The 21,885-nt window shown below is 43.4% G+C and overlaps 1 protein-coding gene across 3 annotated transcripts in view; it reads left to right on the forward strand.

Moving 5' to 3' along the window:
- The window catches only part of STX5 (syntaxin 5), an 84,406-nt gene that overhangs the window by 6,358 nt on the left and 56,163 nt on the right, over positions 1-21,885 (forward strand). For 2 of the 3 annotated variants that reach the window (XM_085625968.1, XM_085625969.1), the window contains exons 2-3: positions 21,447-21,663; positions 21,793-21,863. In XM_085625968.1, the coding sequence (XP_085482094.1) occupies positions 21,466-21,663; positions 21,793-21,863 (269 nt within the window). In that variant the 5' untranslated portion in view covers positions 21,447-21,465. Of the gene's footprint in view, positions 1-3,849; positions 3,983-21,446; positions 21,664-21,792; positions 21,864-21,885 lie in introns of those variants that run through there. The other variant, XM_085625970.1, reaches the window with a different exon arrangement.

Here is a 21,885-nt window from a genome sequence, read left to right on the forward strand (position 1 = left end):
GCATTTTTAGGTTCTTATTTCACGGCACTGTAAATATAAACGTTTAAACAGCAACTTCGCAAATTGACTTGAAGGTGTATAAACTTGAAAGTGCAATACTTTGCTCCTTTCACACTAAATATAATGTCGCTTTTAACTTAAATATAGCTCTTAATGGTGATGTATAACCATTTCCAAGCGCTCGCATTGTTGATAAACAACGGCAATGAGGCACAGTAAAACTCTAGCATGCTCCGCCCACGCTGACCTCCCATCAGTTCTCCCCCAGCTTCCAGCCCTCGTTGAGTCAACCAGCATTAAAATGCAATAGGTCTTGCCTTTCATTAAGTTAAAGCCATTTGCTTTGCTATACAATACCATTAGCAAAGCAAATGGCTTTAACTTCATAAAAGGCGAGACCTATTGCATTTTCAACACTTGTTTTTTCTCTAGTCGGTGTGCCTCTGCAGGAGAGACTCTTCTAGTGGGATTCAAGGCAGTGTTGATTCATAATTCTTTAATACATTTTAGATGACCCTTATTTAGTAGCCAACCTCACGGTGCCCAACTTTTCAGGTAAAACAATGGCCACTTTTTAAATAAATGTTCATTGGCGAGGACAGTTAGTTTTAATAGAAATTTCAAGGTGGCCCAATTTCAAGGTGGCCCAAAACTGAAGTATCTGGGTGCTCTCCCAAATTTCACAAGTTGAGAACTACTGTCTAGCATCACCTTGACTGGCTATAAAGCTTGTGTGTGCTGAAACAAAGTCCTCTCAAGCACGATACCAAAACATTTGGTGTATAAAAGTATTAAATATTGCCTTTGCTTGTTTATTTTTGCTGTATTACCCCTTAGCAGGGGACTACTGCAGTGATGCCACAGAAGGGGGACTCTGGGCAAAGTGACAAAACGCCTATATTTTTATGCCCCTGTAAAAATGGGGACACCCCTTTGTAGTGCAGCATACCGTAGTGCATATTAATGGGAGGACTGCTTTTGTACCAACTGCCAAATCTGATTGTCTGAATGTTAGGCAGTAGCTAAGGGCTTGGAAGTATCCCAAATGCCTATATATAAGCCCCAGTACTGACTGCTGGGAAGAGAAACTTCACCCAGGACGCAGATCCAGGCAATGATCCAGATGGGCACGGCACCAGATTCCACCTTAACTGAAGAAAACTTCAGTAAGACCCTCTAAGGCTCTGCTAAGCATTCCGCCTTAACTGACTGGGGCCAGGATTTTGTTTTTGCAAAGACACAATCTCCTTGCCCTTGTGCTCGAATCCTTGTGTACTAGATATGTACACCACCTCTTAAACTCAAGAAATAGACTTATTATTTTTTCATCTGCTAGAACTAGCATAGCACCTAGATATAGCACAGCGAGTGTGCTAAGGGCTACAAATTCTGATTTTACAATTTTCCCTGGTCTTTTTACTGTTTATGAAATGCTTAGCTGTTTTTGATTCTTATCTTCTGCATCTAAACAATAATGTGTGCACTACATCTTGGAGTTTTTAAATAGCTATTTCAAAATAAATGTCAAAATGCATATACCCCCCAAAAAAAAAGTATATCCCAAATGCCTATGTTGTGGGTCCCCCCCGCCCCCCCCCCCCCTGCGTGTAGGACATTAGGTTGCAATTGTCATTCATGCAAAGAAAGTGTGTTTGAGTCATACATTTAAACTAAAACCTATTCATAACAGGGGTAAGAGGAGATGTATGGGAGGGACTGTGTGGTCAGGGCTCAGAAAAAATTACGACCATGGTAGTGCACATGGGGTAAACTTTCGGACATCCGCCAGGTCCAGCGCAGGCAACTTTAACATGTCACCTCACGCAGTAGACCATTCCCCCATCAGCGAACTCTGAGGGCAGCCATCGCCTATGTGTCTCCCAGGCGCCGGGAGCGCTGGAAGATCTCCTCCAAAGGAAACCAAATATCTTTGGGGTGTGCAGGCATTGGCATAAGCTTCCAGTAGGCTCCCCTTTGTTCCTGACAATACACTACATCCCCAAGCCAATCTGCAGCACGTGAATCGCTACGTTGTCCCTAGCTCATCGCCACACATCGCTTTGCAAGCAAAAGCAGGAGTGCCTCCTATCTGCTACTCACTCGCGGAGCATCTTTCACATAGTCTAATAGTGCAGCTCGAGAGGTGTGCTCTAGTATATACTCTGTAACAGACTACAGGAGGTAGCCCATAAACCCTAAACAGACCAGGGCAATAATCTGTAACAAACAACAATATCTCATGGGTATTATTCAAAGGACAAATATACATATATGTGTGGTGACAGTTAATTGTACAGGATTGAATCCATAGGGGAAAAAAATCAGGGAAACAATTCATGCAAATGTAGAATATATTTCATATAGTATACATGTTAGATATATTAAACTTCATATGTTCAAGCACATGGGTCAGTAGCACTGCTTTACATTAAATGACATGTAACCAACAAAATACTGTGCACAAGTGCTCGTGAAGTATAGTGACGGCGCAAGTGACACATGACATGGTATAGACTGAGAGAAAGGTGGGCGCAACAACAAGTGAGATAAAACCACGATTTACATGTTCGGGATACCACGACAATTAATGATATGAGAATTCAATTTTAAATGAGTAGGGTATCCGTGGGTAGTGGCGCCAAGAGTTCCACTGTGGGAGTCGACGGCGTTCCGGCCCGCAGAAGTCTTAGGCCATCATCAGGACCAGGTTACATGAATTAAATTGCAGTGCTGGGGATAGAAGAATAAATATGGAGGGTTCCGTGTAATCAGTGGACCAAGAGGGACATGTAGATTAAAGTAATGCTAGCAGGGTAGAGGTGGATCCCTGATAATGTCAAGGAATATAAAGAGAACGCTGCTTAAATTATCACATGACTAGGCTCCTGAAGAAAGAAAAAGAAGGTGGGAGAAGCGCTTTGATGGTATTGAGGTAAACTCACTCGAGAAAAACCAATAGGGATTAATCCAAAAAGTGGTTAGTCGTCACTTGATTTTGTAATCCCAGAGGTGGGATGTTGAGAATGCTACTGAAGAGCTGCAATGGATGGATACCTGTGAAAGAGAGAGGAAGCTTTGAGAGGCAGGCGTGGAGCTATGGCAGAGGCATGGTTGTGAAGTATCTTCCAAGCGGGGACTAGATCCAGGGTGTGGTGGCCGTGTGGGGTATTGAGAGTACGGCACATGGAGAGCATGCGGTGGGCACAGGGACATCGCCGTTGTTTGGGATTTGGAGTGGAGGTGAAAAGGTTCCCTATAATAAGAATCCCAGAATAACACCCATGTGAGGCAACAAATTGGTACTGTTTGTAGTTGAGGAGTGACGAGGGGGTGCATGCTGGTAAGGGAAAGATCGCCTAAACCTTGACCGCATGGTTCTCCCTTCACCCTGTGATCTTTCCTTTACCAGCAGGCACCCTAAGCGCCTCCTAGCCTCCGGATCCCCTCTTCCCGCACTAGCCACGTTTATCCTTTTAGACTAATCACCCCCTTGTAGTGGAGGTGAAAAGGTTCCCTATAATAAGAATCCCGGAATAACACCCATGCGAGGCAACAAATTGGTGCTGTTTGTAGTTGAGGAGTGACATTTAATGTAACGCAGTAAATGAAAGATCACAGGAAGAAGGGTGAACCATGCGGTCAAGGTTTAGGCGATCTTTCCTTTACCGGCAGGCACCCCCTTGTTACTTGAACTTAATGATTGACAGTGCCAGGATCCTGAATTGACAAGTGATAAATTGGAACCTTTCAATGTTTTATTCTTTTCAACTACCTCTTTGAGTTGCAAGTGTTATGTCTTATCACCCAAGCATGGGCTGTTTCACAGAGAATGTCATTGCTTCTAATATAGGCACCAACAGAAGAAATGGACTGCTACATTTAAAGAGGTGGCTAATAATAGAAAACAAGCATTTGCCATTCAATCGGTCTACTGTTCTTTAACATGGAGGGAAAGTAAGCACCAAACTGCGTGACACACCAGGTATGGGAACACATGGAGAGAAATATTGCCTTTCAGCTGGAAATGGTATAGTCCAAAGCTATGTTTTTAATATAAAATGAGGGCCATCGGTGGTTATATCACTGAAAATACAAGATTTGAAAGAAGAAATATTGCCTACGGTGCTCGTGGAAGGCAATTTATATGGACTGGAATCTAGAGAATGCTAAAGTGATTCTGGTATGTTACTAACCTCTGCCGGTCGTTTTCTATCAAAGATAGAGGCAGTTGCCAGAAAAAAAAATAAAGTTCCTCAGCAGAAAGCAATTTGGGAATTTGACTGACCTTTACTGGTCGTTTTCTATCAAGACAGTTGAACAGAAAAAAGTCCCTAAGCAGACCAGTCTTAAGGCTGATCTTCAGAGCCCACAAAGTACATACACATACAAGTATGTACAAGAGGTCTCGAAGGCACAACCTAAAAAAGAATAGAGTTGGGGCTGTAAGTGCAGCATGGGCACAAGATATGCATTAGCGCCCTTTGATATTTTAGTAGGGGAGGTAGATTCTTGTACTGTTCTATCACGCAGTTGGGCTAGTGTGACCTTGGCTGGGAGGGGGCTGGGGGAATAATGGTGGGGCATTCCCCCATTTGCATGAGGGTGTGGCCCAGTGTCAACAGGAGAACACTTTAACTCTGCCCGCGTCCATATTGTAGACGTGTACGGCGAGGCAAAAAGTCTAGCTGTTGGAGGGTGCATTAAGTGTGTGTCATAGAGGTGGTGCACAGTCATTGCATCCCCATGGTCACCACTTGGAAGAGAAAAGGGGTTTTATGGACACCCCTTTAAACATCCCTCCGCAGTGGGTACAGCCACTCACTGCACACATCTCCTGGGGGGATCTCTGACTCCCTTTCAAATGTTGGATCCGTTACTGTAATCAGTGGATGGCAGACTGGCCTCTTGCAACACCAGGTCCGCCTTTCACTAATGCGATGCCCCATTGTGGCTGTGCACTTACTGCAATAGGGCGCACTGTCCCAGTCTGCGTCCTTTTTAAAGGTGCGTTTCGGCACAAACAGCAACAGTGCTTAATATATCTAATGCGGGCCTTGGTCTCTTACTGCCTGTAATGGTATCATCACAAAACCATACAGCAAAGGGGAAAAAAGTACCTGGGGTCATGAAAGTTTTTAGACAACGATTAGTAAACATGTCCACATAGCCTGCTTTATATTGATAATATCTCCAGCTTTTTGAAAGCGTCATATTTGATGATGCTCAGTTTTACCCATTGGGAGAGCTATATGGTATTTCATCTGGCTATGTCTTCGTTGACCCGAGCAGTGACTTTGGCGACACTGGTTTCAGTGATGGTGCTTGTGTTTATGATAAAGACGGGTCTGATGGGATCTGACTTTTTAAGCTTCATTTTCTTATTATTCATTGTTGTAGCTTGTTTTCGAGGTCACAGCTGATAGAGGCAGCACACTTGACTTAAACCAGTTCATTTTGTATTTAATTAAAATTATTGGGTAAGAGGAAAGGGACTGATGCGAGAGGATTGGAAAGTGTCACAAAGCATACAAGCTTCAAAGAGGGAAACGTTGTTCTTGGAGTTCCAAATTTTGTTAATTGAATTCTCGGGAGCTCACCTCCACATCGCTCTATCCCCCGTTGACGAGCGCTGATGTCGGGCGCTGCCTAGAATGCGTCCTGGCCCCGAAAACTGGTCGTGTAGGCAGGAAAAAGTGTGGGGGCTGACTGCAAGACACGAAGGTGGACAGTCTGCAAGAGGGAACTGCTGCTCGGGCTGGGAAGCACTCGCTCGGCTGCTGCTGACAGTGGTATCAGGCTGGGGGAATCCCATCAGGCATCAGCTGGAATCGGAATGGAAGTCGCTTAGCAACGTAGATGCTGGCTCTACGGATGTGTTTCAGAAGGAGAAAGTAATGACGATGGCAGCGCGAGGAGCACGTAGTAAGACGCGCTCAACAGTCCCGGTAAATACTTCCGTGATCCAGCGGGATCATGACTCAAAAGTGGACCACAAAGCAAAGAAGCCCGGCCAAGGTACGGGTAAGAATAATAAAATTAACAGCGGGAAAAATTCTAAATCTCACACAGCAGGCAGTATATCGGTTGGAGGATCAGTAAAGAAACAACCTATAATCACTAGCCTGTTCTCTAAGAAGGACACGAGCAAAGAGGGAGGGCAAATATTAAACAAACCAAGGACGGTACCAACACTGCTAATACTGATACTGATAAAGCCGGTGAAGCTCAGATACAGGCTCAAGAGGGCTTGTTGGACATAAATAACATTCATGCCTCATGGGGGTTGAGTAAAGAGATTACGGTGCTGAGTATGGCTGACTCTCCCATAATTACTCCGCAAGAGAACGAGGGTTGTAAGGAAAAGAAAAAGGTTCTTGCGCAGCCTTCCCCCCTCACTAATGAAAACATGGAGAAAGATGTTCGTATCAGCCAGGAAGTAAAGCAGGTACCACGCATGGTGACAGATGTGGAGCGAGAAAGCCTCGCAGAAAACAAAGAGCTGGGCTATTTATCTCCCGACCCTATGGAAAAAAATTTCTCACTGAATGAAGTCTGGCGATTCGGATCTTATCGAATTGCAAAGCGGTAGTAGCGATGATGGGTGTGCGGATACTTCAACGGGTAACTGTAGCCAGCAAGTGGGTAGAAAGGTGCACAGTAAATCCAAGAGGCTTTCAGAAGGGAAAAAGAAAACCCGGAAATAGGACGGAATGGAGGAAGAGGGCGAACTCGGGTGGGACTATTCAGATACACAACGACACTCCCTGGTAGGTTTACCTGGTAAAACAAGCACGGTCAAGAGAACTCAAGGGGGTATGGTGGATCCTAGAGACCCTGAGCTGTCACTCGATCCTACGTTAGCCACAATCCTGCAATCATTAGGCACGTTTCAAAATGAGGTTAAAACAGAAAATCGGCATGCCCGCTTTACTGCAGGGGTCAGTACGCAAAATTGGGAAAACCTGTACTGAAATAGCGGAAAGCATGAGTGTGGTGGAAAACCGGACGGTAGTACTGGAAACCACCGTCGATACTTTAATAACACAGGTGACCTCACAGGAGAGTGCGGTGAAAGACATCATGTGGAAACTTGAGGACGCAGAAAATCGCCAACGTCGAAATAACCTAAGGATCTTAGGGATCCCGGAGAATAGTGAAGGAAACGACATTCGTGCATTTTCTATCAATCTGTTTAAGAATGTGTTTCCAGAACTAGCGCAATGGTACTGGGGATAAAGAGATTCAACGGGTGCATAGATTCCCAATGTCAATGCCTACAACATAGCCAGTCACATCCCAGAGTTATTTTGGAAATTTTTTGCTCTGACAGGCGGTGTATGATCTGGCCAGAACCAATAAAAAGCGGAACTGGGATAGCTTCTAATTTTCCGCTAAACCAGATTTTGCACACACCGTTTCAAAAACCTGGTGCCGTCGCTTTTCTCCAGAACCCTGCAAAACTGAAAGTAGTCTCACAAGGACGAACTTGGTTTTTTACCTCAGAAATCCAAACGGAGCAAACACTGAAGGAAATAGTTACAGGGAAATCTGGACCTACTCAGAAGAATAAGTACTATTAATTGTTCTATCTCATGTTTGTGGTTATGTAATTGGATGGCGGGGGTTCTTTTCTGTGAAATAACGGTGGTATTAGGGGGGGGATTTTTTTTTTAATAACAGGGCGGCAGGAAAATCGGGCAATAATCTAAAAAGAGATTGTATAGATAGATGGGGGGGGGTGTGGAAAGTGGGTGAGGTCGGTTCAGACGCTATCACACAGGCTCAGGATTGAGCGTGGTGGCCTAAACAATGATGGGGGGGGGGGGGTGGGGGGGAGGGAGGAGATCAGGGGAATTTTTAGACACAAGGTGTATGTGATAGGTGTAGGGAGGAGGGGCCAATGTGAGAACGGTAATACTAGTACAGGGCAAGTGCGGTTTAAAATGAGGGATATTACTTCTGTTCAGCTCGGATCGGATGAACAAACATCATCATGGCCAGGTTGAAAATTGTGACTATTAATATTTGTGGTCTTAATGACAATAAGAAAAGACAGAGAGTTGTGGTAGGACTATAGATGATCGGGGCCAATATCATATGTCTACAAGAGACAAATATTGAGGGATCACAACAATATCTGCTGAAAACACTAGGTTATCGGTTGATCACCGCTTCAACACAGGGAGTGCGAGCGAGGGGTGTGGCAATTTTGGCAAAAGGGGGAGACCTCCAATTTACACGTACATCAGCTCATGAATTTGGACGCTGGGCCATCGCAGAATGTCACTACGATTCCGGGGAAAGTAAAATGACTCTCTGTACTATTTATGGAAATGTTAGTGACGACCCAGATGTGCTGTCAAGTGTGGCTAACGAACTATCTCACTGGCCTCTTCCGCTGATTGTGTGTGGGGACCTTAATGTACATCTACCGGGGGAGTGGCTCTCAGATCCAGATTTAATGTATTCAGGGCGGAAACCAAAAGTTTTCCATGCATTAAAAAATATGTGTGTGTTACATGGCCTGATTGATGGTTGGCAACTAGGGCATCCTGGGGACCCGGGATTCACGTATTATTCTTATCCACATTCCCGACCTGCGCGGCTGGATTATGTACTCTTATGTCTAGCACTTTGAGGTCTGCTAGTATAATAGAAAGAATACCAAGAATTTTATTGGACCATAATCCTTTAGTATTAAATCTGGAATGTGGGTTAAATAAATCCAAGATTAGGACATGGACATTCAAAAGAGCATTTTTGGGGAATGAGAAATTCTGTCAACATATGATTAGATGGATTCCGGGCTTTTTGGAGGATAATCTCGGTAGCGCTACAATAGATGTGGTTTGGGATGCCCTAAAGGCCGGTATTAGAGGGGAGACGTTGCAGTTCTCTCTCAGTTCCAATAAAGAGGCCAAATTATAGATGGCAACACTTCAGCACAATCTGGGTAGGGCCGAGGGAGAGCTGATTAAGGTCATTCAGGAGGGGCGTGTACCTGGTAATGAACTAAGTCGGGTGGCGGTGGCTAAAAATCAGATAATTGATATCCTAACGGAGAAGGCAGTGGCGTAAGCAACAGCCCATAAAGAGAACATTTACGAATGGAGTGAACAGGTGGGCCACCAGCTGGCGGTACGCACTAGAGAAGAATACTCGGCCAATCTCGTCAGAGAGATTAAGGATCCAGAGACCGGCCTTAAGACGGAATCCTCTGAAATTAGAACAGTATTTCAAAGATTTTATCAGAATCTCTATGAAACAGAAAAGAATCAACAGGGCAGATGTGAGGTATATTTAAATCTAAATGCCCGAGTAAGATTCGAGAAATCGGATCAAGAAAGCTTAGATAATACTCCATTTTGGGAGGAAATTCTATTATCTATAAATAGCCTTGCTACAGGGAAAGTCGCTGGTATGGATGGAATTCCAATGGAGTTTTATGGTAATTTTTCAGCGCAACTAAAAGAAATAATGCAGGAACTGTTTATCCATATTTTTGAGGGAGGAAGGACACCAGCCTCCTGGTCATCTGCCAAAATTGTAGTTTAAAAAAAATAAAAAATAACGATCCTCTAGAACCTGGGTTTTATCGTCCCATTACATTGATAAATGGAGATTCCAAAATCTGCTCCAAATTATTAGCAAGTTGATTGGCACCGATTATCCATAAGATTGTATCTGGCCGTCAGCATGGGTTTATTCCTGGGAGATCTACAATCCATCACGTCCACAGGGTAATTTCTCTCTTCGATTTTACTGAGGTGACAGGAGACCCTATGGCGCTTACATTACTTGACTCTGAAAAAACTTTCAATAGGGTCTCCTGGGAATACCTTTGGGCGGCAATGCTACATAGTGGGAATATTAAAGCAATACAAATGCTATATGTGGAACCTATAGCCAGGGTATTAATAAATGGGGTATTATCAGAAAAAATAACCATTACAAGGGGGACAAGGCAGGGGTGTCCGTGCTCTCCTCCCCTATTTGCGATTTACATCGATCCGTTCATCCTCAGGTTAGATAAAAACATACTAATTCCATCAATTTGGGCACAAGAACATGAGAGCAAAACACTAGCCTACGCAGATGATATCGCTTTAGTCACTAGTAATCCTAGTAAAGCAATTGACACGATAGAAGAGCAGGCTCTGATCTTCGGAGAAGTCTCTGGTTACAAATTAAATCAAAGTAAAATGCAGATCATTCTTCATGACAAGATCACGATGAGGGATGCTAGAGTCATAGACAAAGCCACGTATTTCGGGGTGAGTATATCGGCAAAGGTAGTTAATATAGTTAGCAATAATGTGGAACCTTTGATCCAATGAACAAAAAAAGAACTGGTCCATCTTAACTTACATTTAACGATAGGTGTGAGATGTAACTTGATCAAAATGTTATATCTTCCCAGATTTTTATATTTTTTTAGGACTATCTGTCTAGAATTTCCTCCTCAACTGTATAGATCTATAGAATCCATGTCTCCAGATTCATTTGGGGATATAAGAGGCCACATAGGGCTTTAAGATATATTACACTCCCAAAGGATAGAGGGGGAATGGCAATGCCTAATTTTAATTTGTACTACTGGGCCACGGTATTAAGATACTGTTCAGTACTTATATCTTCAGGGCCTAACAGCAATAATATACCTAACCCACAAACACTTGTATTGGGAAGGGGCTCTGAAGGCTGTCTCTGGCGACATATTAACGACAGCTACTTTAAGAAGGTGAAATTCAAGACTATCTATGGCATATTTAAGGTTTGGGGTAATGCTCGTAAATTACTGGGGCTTGAACGATATTCGCACTATACGCCGGTATCCAACAATAATGACCTTCCAGAGATATTTTGGGACAGCTGTATGGATCGTTGGATACAGGGAGGGATTTTACAGCTTGGTTGTTTTTACACGACAAACGGATTGAAGACTTTTGAGGAACTACGTAATGAGTGTTTGACCTCAGCCATAGGGACTTTTTTAAAGTCTTACAGATTAGAGATTCTCTGACAAAGGGGGGGGGGGTGGGGGGGTGTCGCCAGGGTAAAATTTCAAGCAATTCAAATTATAGACAGTATACGCAAAAAATCTATTTGAACTATTGGGGAGATATACGAATCTTTGAACTCTCTAGGTCCCGATGATATGGAGAAACAGATAGATATGTGGCAGACTAAATTGGCTGTATTGCCCCAAACCCTTCTACGTTCCTTTGAACTGTCACAGACCTGTTTTATGTCAGTAAAATTACAAGCCCAGTACCACAAAACGTTTTTTTCACAATATTATACCCCGAAGAAAATAGAGAAATGGGGGACTGGAAAGGGTACAACATGTCCACGATGCTCACTGTTTGAGGCTGATAGTGTGCATGTATTTGCCTCCTGTAAGGTACAGTCAAGCTTAATAGTGGAAATTTCTGACTTTTTATCAGAAATTTTTGGAATAGGTGTCAACATTTCAACCGAAGAAATATTGCTGGTTACAGCGGATGGCACCTGTCCAAAATACATGCAAGGTTTGATTTTTGTGGCTATGGCCATCTTAAGGCTATGCATAGCCTCAGCCTGGCTAGACCCAAATTCACCGGCATTCCAGCAATGGAGGGCCCATCTGTTAGCAACTTGTAGCCTAGAGATGGCCATTTATAAAAGGAAAGGGCGCAATAAACGCAAAAGAGGCATGATGATATGGGATCCATTGTTGCAATGGATGCACAATTACACTTAGAATGGATAGATGGTAACAAGGAGAAAAGTTTGCCAAATAAGAACGGCGACACTCTAGATTTATCTACACTATATTATGTATGACTTTAAATGCTCCTCACCTTTGTACCTTTTTGAGGTGTTTTGTTGAATTATGCAAATTGTCTTTGTTTGAGCATGGGTAAAATGTGTAGGGGTGGGGGGTTGGAGGTGGCGTTTGTGTAAAGAGAAACTTAATAAAGATATTTGTAAAAAAAAGCAAGTGGTTCTGTAGCAAGAGCAAAAAGAAGGGAGGGGTGGTAGAATGGGCCATCCTTCTGGTGTTGCTCTTTCATTATTGATTTGTGCATAATTCACACCACTGGTAACCATGACTTATGTTGAGCCTTGCTATAAGGCAGTACTGAAATGACATCTTGCTTCACAACAGACTTTGATAAAGTGAACTGTACACTGGCACTTGGTTGAACACAAAATAACCAGGTTCCATGAGCCTTTATGATCATTATAATTTGAGTTATACAGGGTGTGCCTTCCTCCCTTCGTCTTAACAAATATATATATGAATCATTTGGCGAGGGCAGTGGGTGCAGCCCCCCAAACTGGATAGCAAGAAAGTACCCTAATTTGTAGGTCTGGCACAGCTGTCTGAATTGTCTTTTGTTATCAGTTCTTTAAAATAAAATGAGTAGACTTTGGCTCTACCCAGAGTATTTCTCTTATTCCCCATGCTATTGACTATTTGGTCCACCGTTCTGCTTCTTATGGAGTGCTAGCATTGCGGTATTTAATGGAATATTTTACATCTCAGATGCACTCTACATCATCACTCTTTAAATCTTTTATCATATAGATGCAGTATATGAAGAGAAGAATATTATTGGCATGTTTTTTTTCCACCACTGTAGCTCACCTTTAAAAACGTTTTTCTCAGGGGAAGCCCTCTTGGCTTTGCCAATACTTGGTGTTCTTTGATGATTATATGGTGCTTTGGGATATACATGTGTTGAGCAATCGTGCGTTTGCTGAAGCCTTAAGAGTCTATTTGTCTAATAATAATCTTGCTGTTATCCTGGTGAACACCTGATAATGGTGTGTAGAAATGTTCTCAAAGTTAAATGAGCATAAAGATGGCAGGCGTTCTGTTGTGGAAAAAATTGCTTACGCCATTACGTACCGTTGCAGCTGTGATGGGAAGCCTTGCTTGACTTAACCTGAAATGTGGTGGCTATTCAGTAAACACATTTAAGTAAGCATTTCTGGCAAAGGTTACAACTATTCTTCTATGTGCAGCTGTGGTCATGTTTTTGGAAAGTGTCCATGACCGTAATATTAAACTTGAGGGTCAGTGCATCCTGATGAGGATAGCCCATGGATCCAAAATATTAGTTATTATTATGGTGAAGATCTACCTTTGTGAGTTCTTCTTTTGGAATCTTGCACCATTCGTTGATGGTTGTAAGTGATTCCAGAGAGCTGATTTTGAAAATTTCCTTTTAAAGTTCATTTTGTCCATTTCACTTCTTAGTTGGAGGAGTTGTTTCCTCAAGAGCATACTCTCCACTTAGCTACCCTTTTGAAGAGAAAACATTTAAGAACATCTCACTGTAAAGATGTGTGACCATCTTGCTTTAGTGTCTCAATTTAAATATGCCTGTCCTTGTTGAGGTCCACCGTGATTGCTCTTGGTGAAGTCTGAAAGTATAGTGACACACATTCCCCATTTCACACTGCGGTCTCCGTTTGAGGTTTCTGTAAAAGCTTGTAAAGTACATGTATGATCTGGCGACACTTTACTCAAAGGGGTGGACATCTGGTGGGCGTAAGTGCATCAGCTTACCCCGATGTTTGTGTTTCATGTGCCTGTTGCAGCGCTAGCAACTGCTTTTCAGAGATGGTTTGGACGAACCATCCACACAGCTCAGTTCTGCAATGCAGCACAGGAAAAAAAAATAGGATAAAAGTTATAGAGCACACTCGAACCTGAAGCTGCCAAAGAGCAGCGCAGCCAAGATCAAGGATTCTAAGACCAGAAGAGTTGGGTGTGCAGATGTTTTTTCAAAGGACAAAAAAAAGTCCGCTTCGGAGATGTAGGTGGACAGAGTGTTTCATAGTTTGGCGGCCGCTACCTAAAAGAGGCGCCCACCCCATCTAGTCTTCCGAAATCTGGGGATCCTACATCTGCTGGAAGTATTCCACTGAAAAAGGGCATTCATTTGAATGGGGCCCTTATGAAGAGCCTTAAAAACTAGGCACAAGGCCTTGAAGGAAATACGATCTGGACAGGAAGCCAATGATGGGAATGAATCTCATCTCTAACAGTGCCTCTTGAAATATGTCAAAATAAGTTGAGCTGCCGCATTCTGTGCAGCCAGAAGTTTATTCAAGGAGAAATTATTGATGATCAGGTAAAGTGCATTTCAGTAATCCAACTGTGAGGTGACAAGGGCTATAGTGACTGTCTGGTGCAATTCCGATGGAATGTAGGTTTAGATATTTTTCACATCCTGATGATGTAAAAACAAGTGCGGATAATGTGACTGACTTGTGCATCAAAACTCGGTTATCAAAAATGACCACAAGTTTTTTTTGCTGTCTTGTCTGTGGTGGGGAGAGATCTGCAGACATCTGACTACCAAGTGCTTGACCAGATGGAGTTTTCGGAGCCAAACACAAGCACTTCCGTCTAATCTGAATAATCCTACATCCAGTAGATAATCCTGGACATGCATTGGTTGAACCTTCCTGCCAGCAAAGGGAGGTCGTTGGAAATAGATACAATAATTTGAGTTTCGTATGCATATGCCAGTACTTGAAACCCAAATGAGCGCACCAGATCAGTCCAAGGGGCCTCATAAAGATTAAAAAGGGCTGGACTCAAAGATGAGCAGTGAGGCAACCCACAGGGGCCTGTCTTGAAGCCGCCGCAATTGACAATTTGCACTCTGTTTGACAAGAATGGAGAAGCTGCAAGCCGGTCCCACTGACCCCTGCTTGCTGTAGACGCTGAACCATCCGTGCAGGCGAGGCGGTATTGATTGCTGCTGAGAGGTCCAGCATTACCAACACAGCTGCAACACCCTGATCAACCGTGGCACAGATGCTGTCTGTAGCTACAATAAAGGTAGTCCCTGTACTATGGCTGGCATGAAACCCACCTTGAGAGGGATCAAAGATCCCCTGGGTATCGGTGCATTTCATCAGCTCCCTATCAATACATTTTGCAAAAATTTTGGCAGGAGCCGGCACCAAGGAGATGGGATGAAGATTTTTCATATCTTCAGGATTGGCATTGGCATTCTTGAGGAGGAGCTAGACACAGCTTCCTTCCAGATCGCAGGAAAAATGACCGTATGAAGCGTGCCATTAAACACCACCTGGAAAATTGGGCAATGGGATACGGAATACGGAGCAAGTTGTAATGTTTTGGGCAAGCAAGAATCCGACGGGGACCCTGATTTTAAACTCTGTAATAAGTCCTTGGTTTGCGGGACAGAGTTATGGGGGAAAGCTGAAAAAGGATTATCAGAAGGGCAAAAAGCAGATTTATCAAATAATAATTAATCTACAGCAGGTGGATTAAAATTCAGGAAGATGTTGAGAGGATTAACCTGAAAATATGTTGCAATTTTGTCGCAGAACTCTTTGGGGAGAATTGCACCGACTGTTGAAGACTTTTCTCATCACTCTTGCAATTGTGAAGGCAGTCCCCAGCCTCAAAATTTCCAGATACTTCCCTATCCACCTTTGGATACCAGGGGAGGTCTAGGTCTGCAGTGTACCATCCCCCCATTACCCACCACATCCATGTCTGAGATCATCAACTCATGCTGTTGTTTGGTGTCAAATCTCTCCCTGGTCTGGTACCACATGTGGAAAACTCTAGAATTATAAAGGTTTTGATGACGTTTTGGACCAGCACGATGAGATGAATATATTGAAGAACCTTTAGTCAGTCCCTGTTGAAAGTTAATAGTGTTTAGCCACTAATCAGAAAGTGCAGTCAAGATCGGGTGCTCGATTACACTAAAAATAAATACATTGGGTTTTGCATATGTTCAGGCTTGCATACAGGCTGGCAGCCCACAATTACTGTAGTCAGTTAACCATTGCACAGGCATGTGTTTACCTTTTGTATATCATTGTCATGAAAAATCTCACACGGTTTAAGAGTTTAGTTAGCATGACTCCTGGTGATCTCTTGCTCTCAATTGCTGCTGCTGTCTGTTGCTAAAGGAGTGCTTGTAGAGCATGTACTGCACTTGGTCAGTATACAAGGGACGCTTACATTGCTGCTATGTGGTTGTACCTTTTGTGGGCATGTGAGGAAAGCTTGTACAGCTACTGCTTGTGGTGTGTATATTCTTTGTGAGAGAAGTTTGTACTGTGGTTACGGATTCTGCGCAAGTTCTTTGAGTGAGTCTTACACATTTGCTGCCCCGATCTACCTGCTCAGGCTAAGAGGGAAGCTTTCACTGCAGCTGCACATGCAGTTCTCTGCCTGCATGTGGTAGCTGCCATTTCTGTTGGTTGTTGCTGTACCCATTAGCCAAGATGCCAATGTATTTTGTGTTTGAGGTAAGTTTGTATTGCTTGTGTGCCCTACCTGTTCCTTGTCTGAGGGGATTGTGCACAGCTAAACTGTACCCATTTTGAATATGAGGAAAGTTTGTGCTGTTTCTGCCTGTATTTCACCTTCTAGTGGTGGTGGGGAGCAGCTTGTGTACTAGAAAGCACACACTGGCTGCTGTTAGAGAGAGGGAGAGAATTGTTCAGCTGCAGCTGACCAACCTCTGCCTGTATTAATGAGAGCAGCAAGCTGCTACTTTTGTGATTTTTATGGTCCCTGTAGCTGTGACTTTGTAGTTTTTAATGCCTTACGCTCTTTTTAAATATTGGTTGTATATACTAATACAAAATATTGTTATGAAATAAGGTGTTTTGCTATGAGGGTTCCCAGGCCAGTGCTTAAAATAAGGGTACTAGGCTTGCATGTGAACAATGACGCTGGTGGGCTTTTCTGAGTAGCACCCGCTCTTCTGCAATTTGAAGTGTGATCTTTTTGCTCTCGTCTGCTTTATTTTTTACTTCTGCGCTTTGAGGTTTCCCTTTCACTTCTCTTTTTTATGTGATGTGAGTCCCTTTCCTGATTATGTTGTGACTGTTTTGCATGCAGGACCAATAGACTTACCAAAGTAAACTACTAGCACATTGTCCAAAGAAAATTGCTGTACTTTGAAGCTTTTGCTAAGTCTGAACAAGTCCCTGTGTGGCAAATATAGAAACCATACAATGAATTTGGTAGTTCTGCTGTTTAGGGCCACACAGAAAGCTTTTTTTCTTCGCTGACCCTGGTTGGACTCGCTGTCCCAGGTTCCTTCTTACCAGCCCCAGCGGCACAGAGAGGGAGGCGCTGAGATTGTGCATATAGTGCTGCTTCCTACTCAGCAGCGCGGATGCTCTGCTGTTTTGTGCCACACAAAACGCTTGTTTCTTCGATGACCCTTGTGGGACTCACCACAGGATACTCCTACCAAGATCAGGAGGAATATAGCTGCCAGAACTACTACCCCTAAGTCCCCTATTAAAACGGTCAGGAAAATGTTAAATCTTTCTATACCACTGTTAACACATTGGAACAACTTGCTAATCGATCTTGGGGACATTGAAGACCAGGCTAAAACATATGGAAAGCGTTGTCGCTTCATGTGTGGATTTAATAAAGGCCTAATCCAATGTCTCACCCATGGCTGCATGTTTTGCAGTACCTGCTCCCCTTTCTGGGGGGGGGGGGGGCTACTGTGTGCCTAATACAGATACGCAGTGTCCTCCTGTTGTATTCCATTCAATCGGAGTTTAACTGTTGCCTGTTAACACCAGACCAAGACTGTCAACAGGATAAGGCAGCCTACTGTAGCACCGGTCAGTCTGTCGTTCTGCGATTACTGGCCAGGCCGTTGCGGATCCACCTTGATGCCGCCACTCGATCCTTACGAGAGTAATGTACCTAACACAAGATTGCACTTAAAGATAGATGATGCTCTCTATCTCCCTCCTGCTGCAGCCCCTTATGTGTTAGTCCTGGCCAATGACCTAGCTTATCACCAACAGTAAATGAACTGTGGGACTCCTTGAGAAAAAAATCTGTGCACTGGGTGGGCAAACGGGGGCCTTGTTTGCTGACATCAAAATGTTCAGGAGAGTAAAATGGATTGAAAATGGGTGTAAAGTTCTGCCCGGTGTTCTCCTTTAAATCACTGTGCCTTGTTGATTCCATTCTGTGTAAAACCAATGTCATTTATTTCTCATCCTGGAATTGCAGTACCCTGCCCCCCCCCCCCCCCCCACCCCACCCCACCCCCCATGTTAGACGGGGTGGACTTAAGGCAGATTCTCTGTTGGATCTCACATACAAGGGAGACGGATCTGTCGGTTCTGGCACAGGAACTCCTTTGCACATGCCTGACGACGAAGCACGCTCACCCTACCACACACACTATGTCCATTAAGAACACAGAGCCCTATTAATCGGGCCACATGCACTAAACCCTTTGTTGTTGATAAAATCAAGGTAGCAACTAGCAATGGTTATTCATTGTGCTGGACACAAGTTGAGCCAAATGGGTTTTTGTGATTCTAATTAAATCATTGAGGCTTTTGTGGAGGTAACGAGGGGTATTGAGGAGGATCTATCTATCTACTAATAAGAATCGCAAGGCACCCATGAGGAAAGGTTGATTTAACTCCAGCTGTTCCAAAGCAAACAACCGGCTTAAAGATGCCCTTCACAAATCCCCCAGATGTAGATTAGAGATCCAAGCATTTAGACTTGAATATAGGAATGCCGTGAATCAAAGGAAACATAACCTTTTTGTTTTTTCTGAGTTTATTTAGTGCGAACTTGACTTGAGAGATGAAGCATGGGAGTCTCTGCACGAGGCACGTTTAAGAAATGACAACACAGCCTTCTGGCATGTAATCAACTTCCCTTTCTTGAAAGTTGACGATCAAACCAGGTTGGAGGCTGCAATTATTTCTCCACTAATCTATTCAATACCCCCGGAGGGTTCCCTGCATCAGCCAAACTGATTGACAACCCTCTAAGTGGTTCTGCTTTGATCGCACTTCTGGTCCTTAATTCTTGTCCCTATTTTTAAGAAAGCATGCGGAATTAGGAAGGTCCCCTATCGGCCTATATTCTTACTAGATTCCCCAGTCAAGGAGGTTGGTAGAATAATTCTGAATCAATACAGGACTGGTTAGATTCTAACAAAATCCTATCGGATCTACAGAATGGTTTCCGGACAGGTCTTAAACCCAAGCCTCCTTATAGGGAAGTACACATGATCAAGAGAGGTAACCTCTTTTTGGCCTTTGTGGTCCTGTTGTCCGCATTCAGTTGTGGCATCGATAGTAAACGTATGGCCACGATGCTTGCTCCCGGGGTTGAGGCCCCCGTAGTATACTTTCTTAGAGACTGCTACTTGAGTGGCGAGGCCAGTGTGCATTACGGGGCAAAGGGGGGTGAGTACCCTCAATCTTTCTGCATAGGGGGGGGGTGGGTGTCAGGCAAGGCTGCATACTAGCACGCGTCCTATTCACTCTGTATATAAACAGTTTGGGCAGCGAGCTATTTACCAAATGTAAAGATCTTCCACAAATTGGTCATTGTGAGAGCCCCACCCTCCTCTATGCATATGACAGTTTTTATGGCCCGCATCCCCCTCGGACTGCAGACCCTAGTAACCAGTTTCATTGCCTACATGCATGATTTAGGCCTACTAGTTAATCAAAGTAAAACCTTTGTCATAAAGTGCAGGAGAAGATCTACAAAGTGTAGGGACATAATTATTAATGATGCAAAGATTTCCTTAGCACCAACCTTTTCGGATTCAAGCATCTTCTTTTGACAAATGATGTACATAATTGCAAGCTGTCAAAAGCTACAATTTATGAAAACTACCTCTGCTTTGTCGAACTTTGCAAGAAGCCTAGGTAGGAATCCCCCAAAGGAGATGCAAACCATCTACACGGCCAAATGTCTACCCAGTGCCACCCATGGAGCGGGTTTGTGGGGACACATTAACTGTCAATCCCTGCAAACAGTGAAAAATGCATTTTTAAAGCAGCTCCTTGTGGTCCTGACTAGCTGCTCTTCTTATGTATGCCACACTGAATTGAGGTCTATCCATTTTGTCAGATATGATTAAGATCCAGCATATTCTGCTGTGACCTAAAATCTAGACCTCGGAGCATACTAGTTTTAAATCGAGCCATCAACAAAGACTGTCTTGGCTCATGTTCTGCTTTGCATATTCCCTTGTTAAAATTTATTAAAGTCTTATCGGAGGTATGGGCCACCCAGAATACTTTAATCATCCAGAATCCCTAAAATGCATCAGCAGGAAAGACTTTAAAGCGGAATGTCTGTCATTACTTGAAGAGCTCAGTCTCGCCTCAGAATTGTTGAATCCTAGTGTTTTTTAGGCACCCAACAGTGCTGGTTACATATGACATCCAGCCTTATTTAAAGCTTATCCCTAATCGCAGGCGCTGTTTTGTTCCTACATGCTTTAGGACAGACATTTTTCACAGTCTTGGTAGCTTCCCTTCCATGAATGAATGGTCCCCGAGTCCAGCGAACTGCCCATGTGATATTTTGGCACAGAGTACCATGCACAATGACTTCTTCTGTAAATTTTATCCTGTCCAGCATACATATGTTATTCAATGTCAAGTTATTTATGGGCTGTGATTTATTGCAGGAAGTCTCTCAATTGTGTTTGAGTGCTCTTTTTAACATGTATTGCACTTACTTGTCATGTGATGTAATGATTTTGTTGTACTGTATTTCACTTATGATTTTACTAAATTAAATCCAATAAAGCTTGTGTGATCTGATTTGTCTAAATAACTGCTGTAAATGATGTCTTTACTCCCCTCAACTGCACCTTGAGCACTTTGTCCTCTTTGAACCTGACTATTCCTGGGGTCAAAAACTTGAATATGTGACATGTTTGTTGTTTTGTGTTGTGTTCCTTAGTTTGCTAAATTTGCAGCCCTTAGAGATTCATCTCCCAACACAGAATCTTTGTTAGAGAAAAGAGAAGATTATAGCACAGGTCTGCAAAGCTTAGTTTTTGTCTTCAAATACAATTTGAGTAAGGGCATAACCAAACTTGTTGAAATGCTGTGATGACTCTGTCTCACTGAATCCAGTGCAAAGGGCTTGTGCCATTCCCCTTGAGGGTATGCTGTAATCTGGCAGCCTGCCACTCTTGTGTCCTCGTCGAATCGAAAACCACATGGCAATGACTGTCTTTTATACTGACCCACATCTCTTCCTTCGTTTGTTTTCTCTTGCTATTTTAACATTCTTTCCAGTTGTTGTGAACGTTGAGCTTTGTGCATAAAATATTGCAGTTAAAAAATCTGCTCCACAGCATAAATCGGATGTAATGCAGGGAGCGGTTACACAGCTTTATCATTAATGTTAAAAGGTTGTAGACCACAATTGTAATTCTACGATCATGTGACTTATTCTTCGCAAATATTCATTTTTCCTGCTAGGGTCAGGGTACAGCACCCTCTTTCTTTTTTCTCATATGGTCTGTCTCCATAACAGCTTGCATTTATGATCTTGCCTAATGTGTAATTTTAACTTCTTGCACTCCCGCCCCCATCTTATCCTCCTTTCTTACTGAAACTCTATCTTTCCTTTTGAGGTGGTGGTTATGAGCCTCGATGAATACAAGAAGACGCCACGGTTCTAGGAACACTGAAGAGGGAGTCTATCTTGGCCCTTCTCAAACACAGATCCTACCAACTCAGCCGGCTACTGCTTCCGCCACCGTGCCACCCCAAATCCTCACGGACACCATGTCCTGCCGGGATCGGACCCATGAGTTCCTCTCCGCTTGCAAGTCTCTGAGAAGCCGACAGGTGAGTAGGGATTCAGGGGTCAAGCCATGCTCATTTATATAAACACTGCTTATTCACAGACCAGGTGGAGAAAAGAATAGAAAACATTTCTTAAAACAATCACACTAACTTCGTTCAATTCTGTTTCAGAATGGGGTCCAGACAAACCGTCCTGTTCTTAATGCTGTGCGGCAGAGGAGTGACTTCACCATGATGGCCAAGTGAGTAAGCATTACAGTAGAC

The sequence above is a fragment of the Triturus cristatus genome, chromosome 9 (genome assembly GCF_964204655.1).
Source record: "Triturus cristatus chromosome 9, aTriCri1.1, whole genome shotgun sequence".
Taxonomy (NCBI): Eukaryota; Metazoa; Chordata; class Amphibia; order Caudata; family Salamandridae; genus Triturus; species Triturus cristatus.